Source organism: Electrophorus electricus, chromosome 22 (genome assembly GCF_013358815.1).
Source record: "Electrophorus electricus isolate fEleEle1 chromosome 22, fEleEle1.pri, whole genome shotgun sequence".
Lineage (NCBI taxonomy): Eukaryota > Metazoa > Chordata > Actinopteri > Gymnotiformes > Gymnotidae > Electrophorus > Electrophorus electricus.
Genome location: NC_049556.1, coordinates 436,427 through 454,343, shown reverse-complemented (window position 1 = coordinate 454,343; position 17,917 = coordinate 436,427). Strand labels below are relative to the sequence as shown.

Here is a 17,917-nt window from a genome sequence, read left to right as displayed (position 1 = left end):
AGTCATTATTTCTGTTTAATGTACATAGAATCACTGTCAGTTCAGCTCCACTCTGCCTGTCTTCTATTTAACAAAGTTGGTAAGTTCAGTCCTATGCACATAAACAGTGAAGGGCTCTTACATGTTTCAGGATTGTTTATTAATTATTATAAACCTGAGAAGAAGTCACTTTGCATTGTTATTCAGTTTCACTTGAAATAAGGTTTAAAATGAACACTGGCTCCTTTTTCTCTGAGTCATGTTTATTAAAAATCCTCCAACCACAGCAGCTGCTACTGACAGTAATGAATGGAGTGGAGATCAGTGAGCACTCTATGGAGTGATATCTGCTGACTGGCTTCAGCTCTGTTTCCTTCACTGTTAGCTGGTTTTGAAGGACTGGTTTAAGCTCTTCTTATGACCAGTTATAGTGTTCCTTTAGGTCTTTGCGTCCAGTAGTGGCTCAGTACAGCCTGGTACCTCTGAAATCATACCATAGATCTTGAAGCTCTGACCTTTGTGTGAGTCCTGCCTCAGCTGTGAGTACACACTGCTCTTCTCTAGTAGGGACAGAAGAGACTGAATTACACCACAGGAAGAAGTCCAACCCTCCAAATGAATAAACACAACATGACCTGAAAAACCTACAGTGGGTAACTAAACACACAATGTTACTAAGCAGTGAATCAAAATGTACAATTTTCTTCAATTCTTCAGGTCAGCTGTATCTTGGTGTGTCACTGCTGTAGGTAACTAAAGTTTCTCCTTTTCATGTACCTTCTTTTTTCTTTGCTTTCTGTTTTGGTTTCAGTTTGATCTCAGCATAAGTGACTTCACTGGGTCCAGCACCAGTGTCTGCAGTAACAGAGAACAAAACCAAAGCAAACACAGTTGTGACATCTTGCTGACCTTTAGCATTCTAACCCACCAGCCAATAACATCTCATCATACACACTTCATTCCCACAATGCACTGCTGCTGCTTTTGGAGACCAGCATGTGTTTCCTTTGTCTCATGTGTGAATTAAACCCCAGTGTGAGGGAGATGTGGATGTACCTTTATTCCTGCTTTTCTTGTTGTGTTTCATGACCTGAGCATAAGTGACATCACTGAGGTCGTCTGCAGGTTCATCTGACACAGAGTGCAGTGTGTTTATCACAGAGTTCAGTGTGTTTATCATAGAGTACACTGTGTTTATTACTACAAGAGGTTTCTGGTCTTTACTGTATAGCTGCACTCTGTCCAAAACTTTCAATGCTACATTCAGTGGGAATTGAAATCATTACCTGTGCTGCTCCTGTCTGCTGGCTCAGCTGTGTCATATATGTGGGCAGCTTCTGGGGTTAAAGGAAAATAAAGCTAAATTGAAAGTTTACTGGACACAGTAGAGAGTGAATCACAAGTCATGAAGGATTATTTAAATTGTCTTAGAGAAGATAAAGCTTTAAGTTGATTGTCAATAAGGAAAGTTGCTGTTGTCTCATGGTCTGAGCAGTGTGCAGTGGTATGACTGACACCCCTCACCTCCTGACTCTCTCTGGGTCTGATCTGATGTCTGATTGATGTCTGACTGACTCCCAGTACAGTGACACAGAGATTCTGCTCCAAGGCAACATGGAAATAAAAGAAAAGTGTTTAATACTGTAAAAGGTTTGATGATGTGTATCATACAAACATATAATAATTTAAACTATTCATAAATGACCTGCAGCTGATCTCAGACCTTTTTGGTTTTGTAGCACCACAGCAGGGTCAGTAAGATGAACAACACGACCAAACTCTGTCCCACAGTCAAACTAATCTGGCCAAGAGAGGAGGAATCAGCAGCTGAACTCATAGGAACAAAAACATCACATCAATCACAAAATAATGTGTCACATGTCTCTGCTCCAGACTATGTGAGGTCACTGTGTACTCTCTTCTTCACCACAGTAGGGGGCGCTATTAGTGAGATCAGGTCTTGTAGTGCAGGGTGCAAACAAATGCTTTTAAATCAGGGGTGCCAAAACAACAGTCCTGTGTATTATTTTTTAAGATCCATTATAAGTTGGTAATGATATTAACAAGAAATGTAGTAAGTTTGCATTTCATTGCTATAATACCATGCAGTATTACTGGAATAAAGGTACATTTACAGTATATTTTTTACCCTTAATAAGTAAACACAATACATGTGGACTGCGTGTGTTCTGCTCATTTCTATAAAGAGTTTAAATGAGTAAAATAGATGTTAAATTCATGAAATGACTGTGATCTTACCATGTACAGTCAGAGTTACTGTACAGACCTAAATCTATCACACAGATAACCAACACAATGTTTTCTATAATTATACACTTTAAACTCACTAGTATACAGAACTAAATCTAAATCTTTCAAACAAGTCAATGCTGTGTGGTCCAGTATGTTTTAATGCTGAATAAATACATACATTCAGGAACACATAAAGCATGTCCTGTAGCAGATATGACAGCTTCCTGTTATTCAGGACATCAAACATTTATTGATTTGCATTGTTATATTTCTACTAAAATATTATTGATTGCTGCCCTCTGGTGGCCAATCTGTGCACATGTCCAAGACTCCACAGTACAAGTAGTGACACTTGTAATCTAATATTGTGCCAACTTTTACTGAGGGTTGACAAGAACTGATATTGTTGAATATCTAACTGATGAATTTAATTTCTACGGTAGTTATACACTGTAAACTGTTCCTCACCAGTAACGTTTACCCACAGTGCATCACTGTAGTGTGTGTAGTAGACTGGGTTTCCTCTGCCAGCTCTGCACCAGTACTGGCCTCCATCAGAGGGCGCCACTGAGCTGATGTTGTAGGAGTTTGCTGCAGTGTTGGTCTCATTCTCAGGGTTCTGTGTGTGTCTGGACCAGTAAAAGCTCCAACCAGCAGACTGGTCCAGCTTACAGTGCAGAGTCACTGGGTTTCCCACTAGTGCAGCTCCTGTAAGGCTTGATGTGAGTTCAGGTGTAGGTTTAACTGCGGATGGAGATGAAACACACAGTTCAGGACATGTAATGGCGGAGCGCATAGAGATATCTATGAAATGACTAACATTCTCAGATTAAAAATAGATGAAGTATTTTAGTAGTTTAAATATTTTAAAATAAAAACAAGAGAATCTCAGTAACATGGTGTAGCAGTAGTGAAGCAGTAGATTAATCAACAGACTTTTAATTAACTGTTTATATCAGATTTGTTTATAATCTGATTAATTCAGTTGTTTTTCACTTTATTTGGGTGTCCAAGTTCATATCTGTAGATGTTAACCTGAGAAGTCACTGAACATGTAACAGGTATAATACATACCATCTTAGCATACTCAACAAGCTGTTATAGACATGCTGTTAACATTCTGTAACTGGATTTTAACTGGACTTTGAGAAGGGGTTGGGGTCAGGATTACAGTCCTGCTCATACACATGTGAGTCTGAGGGTTTCTCTACTCAATATTTGTGTCCAATTCGATTGCACAGTCTGAACCAACTCAGGCTCCCTTGTAGAAATCACACAGTACTTAGTAAATACAAAGTAAGTTTGCATTTCAGTTCCAGTCCCATGTAGTGGAACTGTAATTACAGTACAGGTCTAATACCATGCAGTGTAACTGTAATTACAATATATATCTAATACAATGTAGTGTGTAATTACTTTACATCTACAATTTCCTTTTTGCCTAGTAAACACAATACATGGAGTGTGTATTATGCTGATGAATACAAATAGTGTAAATTATTTAACAAACAATAATTTAAGTAAATGAAATAGACAATAAATTCATGAAATGACAGTAATCTTACCATGTACAGTGAGGGTAACATTGTTACTGTACTGTGATGTTGTTGGTCTGTCATGTCTCTCTCCTCTACACTGGTACTGATCTCCATTAACTACAGCATCTCCACTGATGGTGAGAGTGTCTCTGTTTACAGTGTCAAACACAGATTGAGACACTGTAGTCCACTGACTCTGTGCTTTCTTCTTATACCACTGATATGTCCACCAAACATAACCCTGAACCTCACACTTCAGAGTGACTGACTCTCCAGTGAACACAGGACTCTGAGACTCCACAGTCAGTGTAGTTGTGGGTAAATCTGTGGAAAGAGATGGAGAACACTGCATGTTACAGCTGACTGACCCCCAGTGTCTTCCTGGAGTCAATCTGTATTTACATATATTATAATAAACAGGTTAGACCCATGATGCTGCATTCTAATCTGTTAATCACTGTGTTTTGTGGAGATTATCTGGAGATTATGTGGGATCTGATTGTGATTGGAGGGTAAAATGTGAACCCATGACTGTGAGTCACTTAATTATTCCATCCAGTACCACCTTGGACACTTTGTCCAGTAATGTGACACTTGTAGGAGTAATGTGGTGATGGTACAGTAGGAGTAATGTGGTGATGGTACAGTAGGAGTAATGTGGTGATGGTACAGTAGGAGTAATGTGGTGATGGTACAGTAGAAGTAATGTGGTGATAGTACAGGTGGTTCTTAAAGTCAACAGAAATTAACACAAATGTTTTTATTGTCTAAAACGCTACCAGCCAGTCCTAGAATTAAAATGGCCCCTAGTTTACAAATAGATACAACGCCACTGGAACCAGTTATCTACAATATATCCAGCAATGTAATAGCATTTTATTTTTCTATAATAAATGAGTGTATTACCTGTAAATTTAAGCCTTAATTAATGTAACTGGATTCCCTGTGAACGCTTTATGTTACATTTATGTAAATACTGATTCACACCACAAGATGGGGCTTTTTCCTTGAGTACTTTGGTTACTGTAATTTGATTTCCTATTTCTGCTGTCAATAGAATTTGTAGAAAACATCTATTCTGTCTCTTAGAAAATGATGGGTAACAGTTACGTTTTGTGGCTTGAATGACTAAATGTAAGTAATGTATATCCATAGTCTCAAATACTCAAATGCATATGAAAATACAAATATATAAACTGAAGAGAGTTCAGTCAGGGACAGGAAATGGTGTTCATGGTGTTTACAGTAAACTCAGTACAAACGTAAATTCACTACATGGAGTCTCACCCTGCACTGTGATGTTCACAGGATTACTGCTCCAAGATTCAGAATTATAAAATGATTTTCTTGCCAACATACATTTGAAGCTCTGGTTAAATTTGAAGCTCTGGTTAAATTAGTGTAATAATAAAGATGTGAAATCTTTAAATTCTGACCTCACACACAATTACCCAATTATTGGAAAGCAAACTAACTAACACACACACACACACACACACACACACACACACACACACACACACACACACACACACACACACACACTGAGAACATGTTAAACAGCTTTTCTTATTAACTCTAGTTAACAGTTTTCTTAGCCAGTAACTGATAGTTCTACATATTGTGAACGATAATATCCTGTTATCAAACATTTCCTTTTCTCCTTAACTAGCGAGTGCACTACATGTAGACTCACTGTGCACTGTGATGTTAACAGGATTGCTGCTCCCTCCAGATTCAGACTGACACCAGTACACTCCAGTGTGTGTTGTGTAGAGGTATCTGATGTTGCATCTAGATCCTGTAACTGATCCCCAGAGTGATAAACAATCTGACACACTCCCACTGTGTGTGTATCCTATCACTCTCCATCCAGTAGAGTCACTCTGTCCCTCACAGCTCAGTGAGAGAGAGTCACCACTAAAGTGTTGAGTTCTGCTGGGACTGATGATCAGAGAGACTGGAGGAGACAGACCTTAGAAACAGAAATTATACATCACGTGTTATTGTTATTGTCTTATCATAGCAGGAGTGTAGTGAACAAATTTAACGTGGAAAGATTACAAGCATTGTGTTGATTGGTCTGATGAGAGAAAATAATTTTAATAAATTCTGTTTAATAATATCTAGGTAGTGACATCTATCTAAGATCATGATTGTGTCTATTGAGGTAACATAACAGCCCGAGTACCACAGGGCAAGGAGCAGTACGTACAGACTCCCTTGATGGTGACACACGTTTATTAACACACCATCAAGACAACGGCACTCACGTATAACATAAACAGTGAACATGAATGCAGCTACAGCTACAACTACAGCTACAGCTAACACAGACACCATGAACATTGTGACCATAAACGTGAATGTGAACATGAGCAAAGACTGACAACAACGCACACACCAACAAGGGTTTAAATACTACAAACATAACAAGACTAAACCAGATGCAGGTGTGTGCTGACAGCTGGCCGTGGTTACAAATAGGACGAGTCACAAATAGTCGATGAGAAACTCCCACTGCATGCGGCGGGCCATACCACGTGATCAGTGGGAAGGTAATAAAAAGAGTGTTTAGAGGGGAAAGAGACTCAACATTGCATTAGACATGATAACATTAACCATCAGGGAGTACAGGCCAGAGCCCTAGTAGAGGCCTCTGCAGGCTTCAGTAAAGGATCATGGGTAGGTTTTGGTGGAACTCAAGGTAAGATATACGACCTCTCCACCAGACTCAGGACTGTAGAGAAAAACATCTTCTTTAGGACAAGGTCAAGAGAAGCCTCCTCTTGGAATGTAGCGGTAACAGCTTCTAACTGGTGTGGGTGTTGAATATCAGTTTGCATATTGAGGTTGTTACAGAACGATGTGTGTGTGTGTGTGTGTTCCAGATTCACTGCCAGGATTTCCACCCTGTTTGAGACTCCGCCATGTTCCTTGCCGGGTTTTCCAGCCAATTGTGTCGGCTGTTTAAAAGGCCCTCCCACGAGAGAGGAAGAGGAAGACAGCGAGTAAGGAGACTATGTGTTAGCTTGGAGTTTGTTTGGCTGTGATTGAACATTTGTATGGCGTGTTGTGTATCACCTTGTTTTTCCACATTTTTGAACTTCATCTTTGGCTTCGCACCTCCTGCTTCGGTAGCTGTGTATACATACATATATATATATATAGATTGTGTAAAGAGTGTAAATATTGTTTGTGTGGTACATTGGTGTTGGACACTGGTGGTAAGTAGTGACTGCAGTTTTTGGTGGGTGTGGGTTTTGTCTGTTTGTGTCAGGAAGTTAGAAAGGTTTGTTGTATGTTTCTTGTGTTATTAGGATTAGTTAGGGTATAGTTTTATTTCCTTAGTGTGGGTTTTGTCTGTTTGTGTCAGGAAGTTAGAAAAGTTTGTTCTATGTTTCTTGTGTTATTAGCATTAGTTAGTGTATAGTTTTATTTCCTCAGTGTGGGTTTTGGTTATTATTTTGGCCAGTGTCACTCCTGAAGGAATTGCACCAGTAAGATTATTTGTAAATCACAACCTCTGTACAATACACTCAAAAAACCTTCCATTTGTGCTTCTGTTTGTTTTGTTGCTGTTCATTTTTTTCCACAACTTCTGTTACGTTAGACATTTGCACTTCTTTTTCCTTGTTACAGCCTCACAGCCTGACGGGGTCATAACAAGGTAATAAAATGATATTGTAAGCACAAAAATAGGGAAGGTCCAGAATAAACTGGTTTCATGCTGGAAAGACCTCTGTAGGCTTCAGTGTAAATCCTCAGGAGGCCTCTGACAGGCCTCTAGGGGCCTCAGTCGATGGGGAGCCTTGCTTCAAGGACGGGACAGCCCAGCCAAGCACTGGAAGAAACAATATGGACATCACTGGAAGAACCAATATGGGCATCTGGTGTTATATAATATGATCGCCTTTCAAAAGTAGAAGTAGTTCAGGATGAATGTAATGGTAGCAAGAACAGGTTGGTGTAAGTACTGAATATCAATTTGCATACATTGAATAATGTTTGGTGTGGAGAACAATAGTGGAACCTGGACAAGTATTATGAAAAAATAAAAATGGTGATGTAAGGGTCCTTGAAGAAAAGGTATAAAGGTGAGCCCACCTGAGACTGTTAGACATTCTCCAGATAATGCCTCGTTTATAACATTGAGCTCAGAATAAAGACGGGACCAGCGCTTCTCTTCAATTAATTCCAGAGTCTGCATCTTTATTTCTATTTAGTGTGTAGTGAGTAAACAGTCTTGAACTTAGGAAGCTCTAGGAACGAACGTATGTTGACGAATGTTTGGTTTGGATGTAATGAAGGTGAATGCAACGCTAGTATGTAAAAGAAGGTGGGGTGAATACATAATTACTTCTGAACAATGTATAAAAATGTGTTTCTTTGTGTGATTTTTAGACATTCTCTAACATCTTTATTTTATATTTGAATGTTTAACTTTAAGACTAGCTGATTGGGGATTTAGGAATGACACTGACACTGAATGTCTAATGTTTCATCCACACACACACACACACACACACACACACACACACACACACACACACACACACACACACACACACAGCTGTTGTTTGTCCTCACCAGTGATCCATAGTGGCTGTGTGTTGCTGTACTGTGTCTGATAGGCTGGTTCTCCTCTCTCTGCTCCGCACACATAAACTCCTTTGTGATGTAGATCAGCAGGACTGAGAGTGTAGGAGCCTCCAGCTCCTCTGATGCTGTCTGAGAGGATCTCAGCACAATACCTCACAGAGCCATGAATGTCTGTTACTGGAGTTAAACATTCTCTGTAGGGAACAGCTCTGTACCAGCTGAATGTCCAGCCTGTAGAGGAGTCTCTGACCTCACAGCTTAGACTCACTGAGTCTCCTTCAGTCAGCCAGCTCTGTGGAGACACAATCAGTACTGCCTGGGCTCTCTCTGTAACACAGCAAATATAAAATCCTGGGTGTTTAAAATCATGCACACACAATAACAACCTTGCTATGAATGTCTATTGGCTGAATTCACAGTCCAAGCTCACCTGACACAGTTAATGTAACAGCATTACTGATCTCTGAGCTCTGAGAGTCTCTTCCCCTGTACCCGCTGCAGGTGTATGTACCACTGTAATACTGTGTAACAGAGCTGATCATGTATGGATTGTATGTGTTGTATGGGTAGATACTGTAGTTATTCTTATACCAGCTGTTTGTCCACCCAGTGTCTCCTTCTCCCTGTATGTCACATCTGAGAGTCACAGTCTCTCCTCTGAACACGTGATTATCAGGACTTACACTCACAACAGCTTTAACATGACCTGCAGAAACATTAAACATTTGAATTCTTCATTCAGTTACTTTAAAAACAAATAAATTACACAGATCTAAATCTAAATCTACCACACCAGTCAGTGCTGTCTGGTCCTGCACATGTTTTAATGCTATATAAATTAATTAATTATAAAATACATACACTAAAATGCTAAATGTGTAAATTAATACATTTAAAATAGCAACTTTTCATAAATGTAAACTCTGCTTCAAACGGAGTGGGGAAAATGACTGCTGTTTTCACAAGCACCCTAGTTAAACAAAAGTGAAAGACATGACTCTGTCATGATAAACCATCATTAGAGTGCTTTAGAGCGCTGAAGGTTGTGAACACAAGGGGGCGTCAGTGATTTATGTTTGTGTGGACAGTGGTGTGTGCTGTGGTATGAGCAGATTCACTACTGCTGTTTCACAGTTCCACAGTGTCTGTTACTTATGGACATCCTATCCAGCATTCTCTAAGTGTGTAGAAGGTTTATGAAGAATGAACACACACTGTGTAACGTGGAGCGATAGAGAGCTGGACGCAAACGCTGAGAGTGAGATTTATTAAGCGCAAATCCAGAATCTGGGTCATTAAGACAGTCCAGGGTCATAGCACCGATACGAACAGATCCAGGAAATATATTAAACAAAAAGAAAAACACAAAAATCTGGAAAATAAATAAACAGACAAACGGAGAGAAAACAGGGTACAGATACACAGACAACAAGGCAGAACCCAGAACACTGACTGAATAAACGTGAAACAAGACAAGAGCTCAGACAACGGCTTTGTACAAACACAATGAGCAGATAATGGCTAGAACAACCACCAGCAAGATACTGAGGAAAACACTGGGTTTAAAAACACGACCTAACAAGGTAGAAACGAGGAACAGGGGAAACTAATGAAGGACAGAGAGCTAAACGAGGGGCTGAACTAACGAAACCAAAACCAGGAATCACATGGAAACGAAAACCAGGATGGGAACAAAAACAGAAAGAAGATGAATGCAGCGATGGGATCATGACACTGATTCACAAATCTGCTGAATTTGTGAACCTGTTTCTGAAATTCTTGTATGGGATTAATTGTTAAATAGTCATGCAGTATTAATGGGAGAAAATAAAAGTGTTTGTGAGCTGTTCCAGGAATGTAGAACTGTTGTTCTCCATTTCTGCTGATAACATGAAGCTCTGACAAAGAATCCAATGGAGTTGTGTGCGTTGATGTTCATGTCACAGTGTTTCCTTTCATATCTATAAAATGGAGATTCTCTCTTGTGTCAGGCTGATTACAGCCAGACTATGTTGGTCAAGATCATTCTTCCCCCTCTTAATATAAGTGTTTTCATTTATATTACAAAAACCAAACAGTTAATAATGTTTGTCTTGGTCATTTCCTGTTGATCGTCACCTTCCTTTATTGTTTACTCACATTACATTTGTTGAAGTTACAGTATTTTTACACGTTTAGTCTGTTAAAATCTTAATATACACAGTAGGTTACATTGTTCCATCACACTGTTGTAGTTATTAATTTACACAAACACACAAAACAGTCCAAGCAGTGGATGTTATCTGCTGATTTTCTACAGGGTTTGTTTGTAGTCTGTACTGAACTGTTTCAACACCACACAGCATGTAGGTTTTCCCACTTATATCTGTGGTCATTCTTTGGGTTTGTTGTACTCTACTGACTTCTGTATTCCTAAATTATGTTGGTATGATCCAAATCTCAAATATACAGACTCTCCAGTTTCTATAGTGATAGTGATGTCATGGCTGTCAACCCTGTGTAGGTAGTTATGAATCTTGGGGTTCTTCTTCACCCCACACTTTCACTTGAACCTTATGTCACATCTCTCACTAAATCTGTTTATTTTTCCTCTAAAACTCTACTCCATGATTTCAGTAGCTCTTGTGTTGATCATTGTAATCCTCTCTTCACTGGTCTTACTGTTAAAACTCTGACAAACTCATCTGCTAGAGTCTTAAGCCTCCATATCACTTCCGTGTTTCATTAGCTACACTGATGTTTAGAAGTACACCGGTAACTGGTCTGTTCCCATATTCAGTACAAACATGTACCAGACCTTCTCTTCCTGCTCTTCAACCCAATACATCAAACAGAACCCTTTCCATAACACATCTGGATACAATGAGAACACCTGAGCACATGGAAGTGAAACTCTGATCCTCCCTTCTGAGGGAACTACACAACTAACACACATAATCTCATCAGTCAGGATCCTCAGACTGCACATTTCCAACTTCATACAGCACCTCTGACTCTAATGAAGACATAAAGAGAACATTTACTCACAGAACACCACAAGGAGTGGACTGAGCTCCATACTGTCCCAGTAATGACGGACTGACTGACTGACTGTGTGTGTTAAAGACTCATCACTTCCTGTATTCTGAGAATTAAAATGTGTTATTATAATGAGGTTATTTTAAGTATCTTGACTGTCTGTGGTGAGTGCTACATATAGTGAGGCCAAGTCCTGTATTCTCATAGTCAGAGCACACTTCTGAGAATAGAGGGAAATAAACATAGACAAAGAGAAGGGTGTAGAGAGAGAGAGAGAGAAGAGGTTGTGGTTTCCATTTTATATTAAGTGTCTGTACTGTGTGGTGTGTATGTAGGACACAGTGAGGCCAACTCTTCATCATAATTATTATAAATAATATTATTCCTTTGAACTCATTAATTTAATGTAAATGTGTTGAATACTTGGGGAAAGAATGTTTTGCAGATCTCTAAAACCTCCTTTAGTGGACACAGACTGTGTGGTTCCTTCCTCTTTACATGACGATCTCACATTTTACTTCTCTCTCTCAAAGACACACACACACACACTCACACACACACACACAAACACGCACTCTCTCACACACACACACACACACACACACACACACACACACACACACACACACACACACACACACACACACACACACACACACATACACACATACATACACACACACACACACACACACACTCACACACACACACTCAGTTAACATATATGAAGAATAACAACAAATGATGCTCAGATTCTTTTCCTTCTGTAAGATAGTGAGGCCAACCCTTCACCAAACCTAATATGAAATATTATTATTATTCGTCTCAGTCTTTCCTCTGTGTGTACTGGGGTGGGTCACTTTTAGTGCTGTTCCAGGACCTCCATGCTGGGGGAGGGAACAGGAGGCAGCGCTGATCCACTTCTCTCCCCTGGAGCAGTTTGTCCTGCTCCAGGACACAAGGGTAGCAGTCAGAGGAAGAGCACTAGAGAATTCCTCAGGGTGTCAGACAGGGACAGACACACGTGTTCTAGTATCAAGCCCTCATCACTCAGACACCACAGTAAGATGATCACACTCTAAACACTTTAACACCAGATCCATGCAAACTCAACACACAGTTTGTGGAGAGTAGAAAAGAGAATGTGCAGGTGAAAGAAGAGAGAATTAAGTCTGATTCTGCACACTTTAAATGAATATTATTAAACACCACTAAGTATCAGTAACATGAAGTAGAGAGCAGGTCACTATTTATCAGCTCTAACAGTCCATAACACCCACCACCCTGCACTTCCTCCCTCTGCTACACAGCTGAAATAGAACAGAAACCACAACACTCACCTCCCTCTGATCTTATGTCTCCGTTTTATTACTGTATTTGCATGAGTGCGTGCATGTGCGTGTGTGTGTATGTGTGTGTGTGTGTGTGTGTGTGTGTGTGTGTGTGTGTGTTTGTGTGTGTGTATGTGTGTGTGTATGTGTGTGTGTTTGTGTGTGTGTACGGGTGTGTGTTTTTGTGTGTGTATGTGTGTGTGTGTGTTTGTGTTTGTGTTTGTGTGTGTGTGAGGTACGTAAAGATAAATGGTAGATGTTAACTGCAGGGTTGATGTTAAAGATAGTAGATAAATATTTGGACACTTGTTTGAGGCCCCATTTACTCTTGAACTCACTGTACTGCGATGCCTCTCATGACACTCATGACACTCATGACACTCATGACAGTGGTACTACACTGATATCCTTCTATTTACCCTTCACAAAACTTAGAATACAACATATCATACAACTCTATCATACAGGTGTACAGCTCTATCATACAGACCTTAGTATTTTGATTCCCGACAGAGCTATGAGCGTTATTCTGTACAAACCGATTCGTTTTTTTATACAAATATTTTTTTTGGGTAAACAAATTTCTAAAATGTGTGTTTGTGTGTGTATGCAGGTAATGCACTATAAACACAAGCAGAGAGGAGAGGAACTCTGGGTCAGACATTTTCATTGAGTACACACTCTACCCACAAACACTTCAGTACACTCCACCACATCTCCATGCATGTAGCCAGTACTGATGTGAGGGCTACAGGACCAAAGTCCTTTAACTCTCCAGCCCCTGTTATCTTTGTTAAGGGACAAACAGATGAAACCTTCCATGACCTGGACACTGTATAGATGTGTAATAAAAGCTGAAAGTGTTGTGTCATCACTCCTCTCAGCTGATTGGCTCACACTGGAAGAAGCCAGTCCAACAGTCCCTCAGGGTCATGTGACTATCTAGACATCATTGGACAGAGGCAGAGACCAGCTTCTCTCTCTGACAGGTGCACTGCAGGCATCTTTGGGATAATTTCACATAAGGCCCCAACATCACTACTAACATCCTACTAATGTCTACTGCTATTGCTAATGTCACTGCTAAGAAAAGAGATGTGACAGGAGACAGAACCAAAACTGTCTAAAATAAACAAAGTGTCCAAGTGTGTGAGCACCGTATTAAAGCAATATTAATGAAGACACTACCGATCTTTTTTGTACTGAATGTCTGTTTTCTGAAACAATCACATTTTCCTGAAGGTATAACTGCAAATTTTAATTAATTACATAATTACAGTTATATTTAATTAAATCCTTACAATCATTTCATGTCATTAATATGTCTAACTTACGTGTACACATTATTTGGTTGATACTAGCATTCGCATGTGTGTTGTACGGGTGAGCAAGTCCTGTTTCCCCGTGATGTAGAGCTGGTGTGTGTTTCACTCAGTGGTCTGTAGACATGTGTACAGGTCCTGTTTCCTTTAATAACAGACTGTTAATCCTAACATTTCATTAACAGTATAGTAAATGAGGACCTTTATCTACAATATAGTTAATGGGGACTGTTATAAACAGTAGAGTTAATGTGGAGTTTTATGAACAGTATAGTTAATGGGTACTTTTATTTACAATATAATTCATGGTGGACTTTTATTACAAGTATAGGTAATGGGGCCTTTTATTTACAATATAGGTAATGGGGGACTTTTGTTACGAGTGTAGTTAATGGGAACATTTATTAATGGCATAGTTAATAGGGACTTTTATTAATGGTATAGTTAATGTGGTATTTTATTATCAGTAAGATTAATGGAGACTTTTATTACCAGTAAGGTTAATGGGGACTTTTATTAACAGTATATGTTTATGGGGACTTTTATTAACAGTTAACATGTGTACAGGTCCTGGTTCCTCCTCCTCCTCCTCCTCCAGTCTCTGTTACAGTCTGAGAACCTTCAGCAAACGCAGATCCAGTGCTGATAGAAACACAAGAGAAGCTCCTTATAATGGGCTTTTATTAACAGTATAGTTAATGGGGACTTTTATTAACAGTATATGTTTATGGGGACTTTTATTTACATTATAGTTAATAGGGATTTTATTAACCATATAGTTAATTTGGACTTTTATTTATAAAATAGATAATTGGGCGACACAGTATAGTTAATGGGGGGGGTTTATTAATAGTATGGTTAATCAGGACTTGTATTAATGTTATATGTAAAGGAGACTTTTATTAACAGTATACATAATGGGGACTTTAATTAACAATATAGTTAATGGGGACTTTTATTAACAGCATATGTTTATGGGCACTTTTATTTACATTATAGTTAATGGGGGACTTTTATTAACAGTATAGTTAATCGATACTTTTATTAATAATATACTTAATGGGGACTTTTATTAACGGTTTAGTTAATGGGGACTTTTATTTACAGTATAGTTAATTGGGACATTTTGTTAATGGTATGTTTAATTGGGACTTTTATTAACAGTACAGTTAATAAAAGTTATATGGTTAATATAAATCCCCATTACCTGTGTTGTAAATAAAAGATTTACAACATAGTTCATGGTAGTTAATGGGATTTTTATTAACCATATAGTTAATTGGGACTTTTATTTACAAAATAGATAATTGGGGGACACAGTATAGTTAATAGGGGGCTTTTATTAGTAGTAAAGATAATAGAGACTTTTATTTACAATACAGGTAATGGGGACTTTTATTAATGGTATAGGTAATGGAAGATTTTATTTGTAAATGTAATGGGGACTTTTATTAACATTATGGTTAATTGGGGCTTTTTTTATTACCAGTATAGTACTTTATCGGGACTTTTATTAATGGTATAGGTAATGGGGACTTTCTTCTTAACAGTATAGTTAATGGGGACTTTTATTAACAGTATATTTAATGGGGACTTTTCTTAATTATAGAGTTAATGGGGACTTTTATTAACAGTAATGTTAATGGGGACTTTTATTAACAGTAATGTTAACAGTAAAGCGTCTTTCTCAGCCAGTTCCATCCAGCAGGTTATGCACCAGCAATCAGCCTCACAAACACACCCAGACCCAGTGTTACTCACTACTGCCCCTCTATATCTGATGTATATTTGAATACACATTCTGAACCCAGAGCGCTGCATCTATAAATCTTTAAATGATATAATAGGGCTTAATTAGGCACTTAAATGTTAATGTTTTAATGTTTAAATTCAATGGGTCAACAGACTAGTAGGTAAAAAGAAAAAACATCCCTCTTGTCCACTGACGCATTGTCCCGTCTCGCTTGCAATACCCTGTTCTTACCACTAGATAGAGACAGTGCGTTTTAGCGCTACACGACCCTGAAGAAAAGCACAAAATATCGTTGAACTGACGTCTTACCGCCCGGTGTTCGATTCTCTTATAATAATCGTTGTTAATGTTAAACGCGTGTGCTAAATATTCCAAGTCTTATTATTAATAATGTGGTAGATTTTAAATGTCTGACTCTGTTTCCCCTCAATTTGAGCTCAATCTTTAGATCTCTGGTATGATAAAATAAAAAAATAGTGGTCCAATATGCTGAAACACTTTAAAATCAAATATATGATCATGAACCTATATATGTTAGTTATATAGAAATCATATTCCATTATACAACAATAGCAGTGGCTTTGATAGTATTGGCTTTTATTACACTGATTACAAACAGTACAAGTGACCAATCAAAAGCTTTTAAATGAAGTCGTGTGTGCGATAGACTTTTGGTCCTATCAGTAGCAAGACAGGCGACGGTAAATAAAAGTTAATGTGTCTAGAGATCATTTTATTTCCTCATTTTTCCCACACACATATTACACGGACACATGGTGTAGTTTACTGTACAAGCAGCCGGACAGCCACATTGTTCTGATTAGAAAAACTAGAGAAAACGAAGGGTGTGTGGTTCCTGTAGGGTTCACACAGTGTAGATGCAAATACCTTCGAGGTTCTGCACGGTAACAGTTATGGTGGATTCATTTTACAGTTAGTGTGCTGGAGTACAGAAACAAACAGTGTCCATATATGGCAATGTAACTACACAGAGTGACACACACACACACACACACACACACACACACACACACACACACACACACACACACAGACACACACACACACAAGAGCTTGCTTTAGTCAGTAAAGTAAATTGTACAAGCTCAAAAACAATTAGAAGATTGGAGAAAAATTCAAATAATAATATATATGTAAAACATATACGAAAAATAACTTCACTTCAATGTGAAGGCCACACCGCACACCCCACTAAACCCCTGAAGACGATCCACAGATCAGCTGATCTACAGTACAAATGATCCACAGATCATCTGATCCACAGTACAAATGATCCACCCTTTACAACAACGGATGTTGGTGAGGTCAGAACACATATACACACATGCTTAGAACAAATCTTCTCATCATCCTCGACAAAGATAGACACATATTGATTCTCCTTCCACAGGAGCTGACACATCTGTGAGGCCAAGACGCAGTGGCCTGCAATGTCACCACGGAAACCGAACCTCACCATTCCGCCTGGCCGGGTTGGTGGCCGTGGCGACGACATCATCATCCCGCCTGGGGCATCGAGCTTGGCAATGAAGGCGTCCACCTCCAGCTTGTCCTGGGTGAGGAAGACACACACGTTCCTGTTGCTTTGGTTCAGCAGCCTGGTGTGAGCGCTGGTGTTACCCATCTGTGTGCTCGCACTGCCTGTGTGAAGCATGAAAGGACAAGAAGAACATTTATGGTGCAATAAGCAAGTTTTTACATTTATGGAATTTAGAAGACGCTCTTATCCAGAGCGACTTACAAAAGTGCTTTGTCGTTTACTCATAGAATATATCCTAGTACAGTAGATTAGAATCAGACATACCAATGAACTAAAATACAGGGATGAATGCTGATACCTAGAAGTACAAAATACATACGGTCTATCTTAAACAATGATAAGTGCTATAAACAATAAGTGCTAGAGTTTGTTAAACAACATAACCAACGCCCTACAATAAGTACTAAATTAGTCAGTCAATAAGGGAGTAGTGTCAGTTGTCCTTTAAATATTCTAAAAATAGATGGGTCTTCAGTCTGCGTTTGAAGACTGCAAGGGACTCTGCTGTCCAGACAGCAAGCAGGAGTTCATTCTACCATCTGGAAGCCAGGACAGAAAAA

General features: G+C 39.0%; 1 protein-coding gene across 1 annotated transcript; it reads right to left on the bottom strand.

Annotated features, from left to right (window-relative positions):
- Positions 1-1,052: 1,052 nt before the first annotated feature.
- Positions 1,053-17,441, bottom strand: LOC118240641. Its single transcript, XM_035521712.1, has 7 exons — positions 17,142-17,441; positions 8,803-9,067; positions 2,701-2,976; positions 1,703-1,806; positions 1,504-1,578; positions 1,266-1,316; positions 1,053-1,110 (listed from the first exon to the last, which is right to left on the bottom strand). The coding sequence occupies exons 1-7, from the start codon at positions 17,439-17,441 to the stop codon at positions 1,063-1,065; spliced, it is 1,119 nt and encodes a 372-aa protein (XP_035377605.1). The 3' UTR covers positions 1,053-1,062.
- Positions 17,442-17,917: the final 476 nt, after the last annotated feature.